This window comes from Pezoporus wallicus, unplaced genomic scaffold, assembly GCF_028554395.1.
Source record: "Pezoporus wallicus isolate ANWC-B61680 ecotype Strahan unplaced genomic scaffold, APGP_CSIRO_Pwel_v1 contig_12102, whole genome shotgun sequence".
Classification (NCBI taxonomy): Eukaryota; Metazoa; Chordata; class Aves; order Psittaciformes; family Psittacidae; genus Pezoporus; species Pezoporus wallicus.
The window spans coordinates 1-8598 of NW_026642774.1; the positions used below are offsets into that span (position 1 = coordinate 1).

The window sequence follows — 8598 nt, forward strand, 5'->3', positions numbered from 1 at the left end:
ACTGCATCCCTGTGTCACTGCATCCCTGTCACTGCATCCCTGTCACTGCATCCCTGTGTCACTGCATCCCTGTCACTGCATCCCTGTCACTGCATCCCTGTCACTGCATCACTGTGTCACTGCATCCCTGTCACACTGCATCCCTGTGTCACTGCATCCCTGTGTCACTGCATCCCTGTGTCACTGCATCCCTGTCACTGCATCCCTGTCACTGCATCCCTGTCACTGCATCCCTGTGTCACTGCATCCCTGTCACTGCATCCCTGTGTCACTGCATCCCTGTGTCACTGCATCCCTGTCACTGCATCCCTGTCACTGCATCCTCTCTGTCACTGCATCCCTGTGTCACTGCATCCCTGTGTCACTGCATCCCTGTCACTGCATCCCTGTGTCACTGCATCCCTGTGTCACTGCATCCCTGTGTCACTGCATCCCTGTCACTGCATCCCTGTCACTGCATCCCTGTGTCACTGCATCCCTGTGTCACTGCATCCCTGTCACTGTTTGCGTGTGTCTCTGCATCCCTGTGTCTCTGGATCCCTGTGTCACTGCATCCCTGTCACTGCATCCTGTGTCATCCCTGCATCCCTGTGTCACTGCATCCCTGTGTCACTGCATCCCCCTGTCACTGCATCCCTGTCACTGCATCCCTGTGTCACTGCATCCCTGTGTCACTGCATCCCTGTCACTGCATCCCTGTCACTGCATCCCTGTCACTGCATCCCTGTCACTGTGTCACTGCATCCCTGTCACTGCATCCCTGTGTCACTGCATCCCTGTGTCACTGCATCCCTGTGTCACTGCACCCACTCATGTCACTGCATCCCTCACTGCATCACTGTCACTGCATCACTGCATCCCTGTGTCCTGCATCCCTCCTGCTGCGGAGAGGAGAACCAAAAGAAAGGAACTCCCATGGGTTGAGATCAGATCAGTTTGGTAACTAAGGTATAACACATCACTGCTGCTACCACCAATGATAATAAAGGAAATAACAAGGGAACGGAATACATCACCTCACCACCAGCCAACCGATAACTCACCCCACAGCCTGACCAAGCTCCGACCCATACCTCCCCCAACCCCGCAGTCCCCCAGCCATTCCAGCTCACTCCCAGCTCCATCCTGGCCATGACGTGCTGTGCTATGGAATAGCTCTTTGGTCACTTTGGATCAGGTGTCCCGGCTTCCCCTCCTCCCTGGCACGGCATCAGGCTCACAAAGTCCTCGGCCAAACCAAAGCATCGGTGTTATCAGCTCTGTTCCCAGGCCGAAAGCCAAAACACCGCACGGCACCAGCTACCAAGGAGGAGAAACGTGAGTGCTGCTGCTGAACCCAGGGCAGCGGCGCAGTTGAGGGTGCTGTTCTCCTCGGGCACCGAGATGAAGGGGGTCACCAGGGGCTCCTGCCCCACCACGGCCTACGGGAGGGCGGTGGTGACAGAAGGGACCCGACCCAGGTCCAGCACCCCCAGAGCAGGACATGGGGCATGAGGGAGGACCCAAAGCATCTCCATTAGAGAACATTGGATATCAGGGAGGACCCAAAGCATCTTCATTAGAGAACATTGGACATGAGGGAGGACCCAAAGCATCTTCATTAGAGAACATTGGAGATGAGGGAGGACCCAAAGCATCTTCATTAGAGAACATTGGACATGAGGGAGGACCCAAAGCATCTCCATTAGAGAACATTGGACATGAGGGAGGACCCAAAGCATCTCCATTAGAGAACATTGGAGATGAGGGAGGACCAAAAGCATCTTCATTAGAGAACATTGGAGATGAGGGAGGACCCAAAGCATCTTCATTAGAGAACATTGGACATGAGGGAGGACCCAAAGCATCTCCATTAGAGAACATTGGACATGAGTGGGGACCCAAACCTTCAGCATTAGAGAACATTGGACATGAGGGAGGAACCAAAGCATCTCCATTACAGAACATTGGACATGAGGGAGGACCCAAACCATCTAAATTACAGAACATGGACATTGTGAAGAACCCAAACCATCTCCATTAGAGAACATTGGACATGAGGGAGGACCCAAAGCATCTCCATTAGAGAACATTGGAGATGAGGGAGGACCCAAAGCATCTTCATTAGAGAACATTGGACATGAGGGAGGACCCAAAGCATCTCCATTAGAGAACACTGGACATGAAGGAGGACCCAAAGCATCTTCATTAGAGAACATTGGACATGAGGGAGGACCCAAAGCATCTCCATTAGAGAACATTGGAGATGAGGGAGGACCCAAAGCATCTCCATTAGAGAACATTGGACATGAGGGAGGACCCAAAGCATCTCCATTAGAGAACATTGGACATGAGGGAGGACCCAAAGCATCTCCATTAGAGAACATTGGACATGAGGGAGGACCCAAAGCATCTTCATTAGAGAACATTGGACATGAGGGAGGACCCAAAGCATCTTCATTAGAGAACATTGGACATGAGGGACGACCCAAAGCATCTTCATTAGAGAACATTGGACATGAAGGAGGACCCAAAGCATCTCCATTAGAGAACATTGGATATCAGGGAGGACCCAAAGCGTCTCCATTAGAGAACATTGGACATGAGGGAGGACCCAAAGCATCTTCATTAGAGAACATTGGACATGAGGGAGGACCCAAAGCATCTCCATTAGAGAACATTGGACATGAGGGAGGACCCAAAGCATCTTCATTAGAGAACATTGGACATGAGGGAGGACCCAAAGCATCTCCATTAGAGAACATTGGACATGAGGGAGGACCCAAAGCATCTTCATTAGAGAACATTGGACATGAGGGAGGACCCAAAGCATCTTCATTAGAGAACATTGGATATCAGGGAGGACCCAAAGCGTCTCCATTAGAGAACATTGGACATGAGGGAGGACCCAAAGCATCTCCATTAGAGAACATTGGACATGAGGGAGGACCCAAAGCATCTCCATTAGAGAACATTGGATATCAGGGAGGACCCAAAGCATCTTCATTAGAGAACATTGGACATGAGGGAGGACCCAAAGCATCTTCATTAGAGAACATTGGACATGAGGGAGGACCCAAAGCCTCTTCATTAGAGAACATTGGACATGAGGGAGGACCCAAAGCATCTTCATTAGAGAACATTGGACATGAGGGAGGGCCCAAAGCATCTCCATTAGAGAACATTGGATATCAGGGAGGACCTAAAGCATCTCCATTAGAGAACATTGGACATGAGGGAGGACCCAAAGCATCTTCATTAGAGAACATTGGACATGAGGGAGGACCCAAAGCATCTCCATTCGAGAACATTGGATATGAGGGAGGACCCAAAGCATCTTCATTAGAGAACATTGGACATGAGGGAGGACCCAAAGCATCTCCATTAGAGAACATTGGATATCAGGGAGGACCTAAAGCATCTCCATTAGAGAACATTGGACATGAGGGAGGACCCAAAGCATCTTCATTAGAGAACATTGGACATGAGGGAGGACCCAAAGCATCTCCATTAGAGAACATTGGATATCAGGGAGGACCCAAAGCATCTTCATTAGAGAACATTGGACATGAGGGAGGGCCCAAAGCATCTTCATTAGAGAACATTGGATATCAGGGAGGACCCAAAGCATCTTCATTAGAGAACATTGGAGATGAGGGAGGACCCAAAGCATCTCCATTAGAGAACATTGGATATCAGGGAGGGCCCAAAGCATCTTCATTAGAGAACATTGGACATGAGGGAGGACCCAAAGCATCTCCATTAGAGAACATTGGAGATGAGGGAGGACCCAAAGCATCTCCATTAGAGAACATTGGACATGAGGGAGGACCCAAAGCATCTTCATTAGAGAACATTGGACATGAGGAAGGACCCAAAGCATCTTCATTAGAGAACACTGGATATCAGGGAGGACCCAAAGCATCTTCATTAGAGAACATTGGACATGAGGGAGGACCCAAAGCATCTCCATTAGAGAACATTGGACATGAGGGAGGACCCAAAGCTTCTTCATTAGAGAACATTGGACATGAGGGAGGACCCAAAGCATCTCCATTACAGAACATGGACATTGTGAAGAACCCAAACCATCGCCATTAGAGAACATTGGACATGAGGGAGGACCCAAAGCACCTCCATTACAGAACATGGACATTGTGAAGGACCCAAACCCAACCCCGTTACAGAACACTGGACATCAGGAAGGACCGAAACCATCTCCATTAGAGAACATGGACATCGTGAAGGACCCCAACCCAACCCCATTACAGAACATTGAGCATCGTGAAGGACCCAACCCAACCCCATTACAGAACATTGGACATCAGGAAGGATCCAAAGCATCTCCATTAGAGAACATTGGACATGAGGGAGGACCCAACCCAACCCCATCACCGAACATTGAGCATCGTGAAGGACCCCAACCCAACCCCATCACCGAACATTGAGCATCGTGAAGAACCCCAACCCAACCCCATCACCGAACATTGAGCATTGTGAAGGACCCCAACCCAACCCCATCATCGAACATGGACATCATGAAGGACCCCAACCCAACCCCATCACCGAACATTGAGCATCGTGAAGGACCCCAACCCAACCCCATCACCGAACATTGAGCATCGTGAAGAACCCCAACCCAACCCCATTACAGAACATTGAGCATCGTGAAGGACCCAACCCAACCCCATTACAGAACACTGGACATCAGGAAGGACCCAAAGCATCTCCATTAGAGAACATTGGACATGAGGGAGGACCCAACCCAACACCATTACAGAACATTGAGCATCGTGAAGGACCCCAACCCAACCCCATCACCGAACATTGAGCATCGTGAAGAACCCCAACCCAACCCCATCACCGAACATTGAGCATCGTGAAGGACCCCAACCCAACCCCATCCCCGAACATTGAGCATCGTGAAGGACCCCAACCCAACCCCATCCCCGAACATTGAGCATCGTGAAGAACCCCAACCCAACCCCATTACAGAACATTGAGCATCGTGAAGGACCCAACCCAACCCCATTACAGAACATTGGACATCAGGAAGGATCCAAAGCATCTCCATTAGAGAACATTGGACATGAGGGAGGACCCAACCCAACCCCATCACCGAACATTGAGCATCGTGAAGAACCCCAACCCAACCCCATCACCGAACATTGAGCATCATGAAGGACCCCAACCCAACCCCATTACAGAACATTGAGCATCGTGAAGGACCCCAACCCAACCCCATCACCGAACATTGAGCATCGTGAAGGACCCCAACCCAACCCCAACCCCGAACATTGAGCATCATGAAGGACCCCAACCCAACCCCATCACCGAACATTGAGCATCGTGAAGGACCCCAACCCAACCCATAGCCGAACATTGAGCATCGTGAAGGACCCCAACCCAACCCCATTACAGAACATTGAGCATCGTGAAGAACCCCAACCCAACCCCATCACCGAACATTGAGCATCGTGAAGGACCCCAACCCAACCCATAGCCGAACATTGAGCATCGTGAAGGACCCCAACCCAACCCCAACCCCGAACATTGAGCATCGTGAAGGACCCCAACCCAACCCATCACCGAACATTGAGCATCGTGAAGGACCCCAACCCAACCCCATCACCGAACATTGAGCATCATGAAGGACCCCAACCCAACCCCATCACCGAACATTGAGCATCATGAAGGACCCCAACCCAACCCCATCACCGAACATTGAGCATCGTGAAGGACCCCAACCCAACCCCATCACCGAACATTGAGCATCGTGAAGGATCCAACCCAACCCCATTACAGAACATTGAGCATCGTGAAGAACCCCAACCCAACCCCATCACCGAACATTGAGCATCGTGAAGAACCCCAACCCAACCCCATTACAGAACATTGGACATCAGGAAGGATCCAAAGCATCTCCATTAGAGAACATTGGACATGAGGGAGGACCCAACCCAACACCATTACAGAACATTGAGCATCGTGAAGGACCCCAACCCAACCCCATCACCGAACATTGAGCATCGTGAAGAACCCCAACCCAACCCCAACCCCGAACATTGAGCATCATGAAGGACCCCAACCCAACCGCAACCCCGAACATTGAGCATTGTGAAGGACCCCAACCCAACCCCATCACCGAACATTGAGCATCGTGAAGAACCCCAACCCAACCCCATCACCGAACATTGAGCATCGTGAAGGACCCCAACCCAACCCCATCACCGAACATTGAGCATCGTGAAGGACCCCAACCCAACCCCATTACAGAACATTGGACATCAGGAAGGATCCAAAGCATCTCCATTAGAGAACATTGGACATGAGGGAGGACCCAACCCAACCCCATCACCGAACATTGAGCATCGTGAAGGACCCCAACCCAACCCCATCACCGAACATTGAGCATCGTGAAGGACCCCAACCCAACCCCATTACAGAACATTGGACATCAGGAAGGATCCAAAGCATCTCCATTAGAGAACATTGGACATGAGGGAGGACCCAACCCAACACCATTACAGAACATTGAGCATCGTGAAGGACCCCAACCCAACCCATCACCGAACATTGAGCATCGTGAAGAACCCCAACCCAACCCCAACCCCGAACATTGAGCATCATGAAGGACCCCAACCCAACCGCAACCCCGAACATTGAGCATCATGAAGGACCCCAACCCAACCCATAGCCGAACACGGACACCAGAACCGACCCCTCCATCACCCCCTTCCCCTTTTCACCTCCCCTCCAAGCTCTTCTCCCGCGCGATCACGGCCTCCTCGAACTTGATCATGAGCGTGGTGCCCTTGTGCCAGTGCGCCGTGACCTTGGCGGGGAAGCCGCTGGCGCCCAGCACGGCCTCCAACAGGCCGGCCGTGAAGGCGGCGCAGTTGAGGGTGCTGTTCTCCTTGGGCACCGAGATGAAGGTGTTCACCAAGGGCTCCTTCTCGATCACGTAATAGGTGCGAGCGTCGTCGTTGGCTTGCTCCAATTTATCGGCTTCCTTCCCGAACAAGGCTTTCCATAAAGGCCCTTTGACGAAGAGGAGGATGTGCAAGACCTTCGTCTCGCGCCGGCCGCTCTTCTCCCGGGCTACCAAGGCGTCGAGGACGCGAGCCCCTACCTGCTGGCCCAAGTGAGCCAAGCGGGCTTGGAGCTCGCCCACCGAGTACACCCGGCTCTGGCTGTACTGCACCAGCTCCGAGAAGAGCAAAGCGAAGGCGCTCAGCGTCACCTCGCCCCGCGTCCGGCCCAGCGCCCGCTCCAGAGCCGATGACTTGGTCCGGGTGAAGCGAGCTTCCATCTGTAATGGGAAGGGGGTATGGGGAGGGGGAAAGGGGGGTTAATGGGGGGTTGGAGGGGGTTAATGGGGTGATAAAGGGGGTTTGGGGGGGTTTAATGGGGTGTTGGAGGGGGTTTGGAGGGGGTTTGGGGGGGTTGGAGGGGGTTAATGGGGTGATGGAGGGGGTTTGGGGGGGTTAATGGGGGGTTGGAGGGGGTTTAATGGGGGGTTGGAGGGGGTTTGGGGGATTAATGGGGTGATAAAGGGGGTTTGGGGGGGTTAATGGGGTGATAAAGGGGGTTTGGGGGGGTTAATGGGGGGTTGGAGGGGGTTAATGGGGGGGTTGGAGGGGGTTAATGGGGGGTGGGGGGGGTTTGGGGGGGGGGTTGGGGGGGGGGGGGGGGGGGGGGGGGGGGGGGGGGGGGGGGGGTGGGGGGGGGGGGTTTGGGGGGGGGGGGGGGTTAATGGGGGGTTGGAGGGGTTAATGGGGTGATGGAGGGGGTTAATGGGGGGGTTGGAGGGGGTTAATGGGGTGATGGAGGGGGTTTGGGGGGGTTAATGGGGTGATAAAGGGGGTTTGGGGGGGTCAATGGGGTGATGGAGGGGGTTAATGGGGGGGTTGGAGGGGGTTAATGGGGGGTCAATGGATGGGGTTGGAGGGGGGTTAATGGGGGGGTCAATGGGGGGGTTGGGGGGGTTAATGGGGTGTTGGAGGGGGTCAATGGGGTGTTGGAGGGGGTCAATGGGGTGTTGGAGGGGGTTAATGGGGTGGGGTTATGTTGGGGGGTTGGGGTGTTGGAGGGGGTGATTGGGGGGTTAATGGGGGGTTGGAGGGGATTAATGGGGGGGTGGGGTGATGGGGGGTTGGGGGGTTAATGGGGGGGTCAATGGGGGTTGGGGGGGTTAATGGGGGTTAATGGGGGCATCAATGGGGGGGTTGGGGGGGTTAATGGGGGGTCAATGGGGTGTTGGAGGGGGGTTAATGGGGGGTTGGAGGGGGTTAATGGGGTGATGGAGGGGGTTAATGGGGGGGTTGGAGGGAGGTTAATGGTGGGGTTGGAGGGGGTTGGGGGGGTTAATGGGCGGGTTGGAGGGGGGTTAATGGGGTGATGGAGGGGGTTAATGGGGTGTCAATGGGGGGGTTGGGGGGGTTAATGGGGTGTTGGAGGGGGTTTGGGGGGTTAATGGGGTGTTGGAGGGGGTTTGGGGGGTTAATCGGGTGATGGAGGGGTTTTGGGGGGCTCAATGGGTCATTAAAGGGGTTTTGGGGGGCTCAATGGGTCATTAAAGGGGTTTTGGGGGCTCAATGGGTCATTAAAGGGGTTTTG

The 8598-nt window shown here is 53.5% G+C and overlaps 1 protein-coding gene across 1 annotated transcript; it reads right to left on the minus strand.

Moving 5' to 3' along the window:
• Window positions 1-6723: 6723 nt before the first annotated feature.
• On the minus strand, window positions 6724-7291 carry TRAPPC5 (trafficking protein particle complex subunit 5). Its single transcript, XM_057432242.1, has one exon. It carries the CDS (start codon window positions 7289-7291, stop codon window positions 6725-6727), a length of 567 nt encoding a protein of 188 aa, XP_057288225.1. The 3' UTR covers window position 6724.
• Between the last annotated feature and the right edge of the window lie 1307 nt (window positions 7292-8598).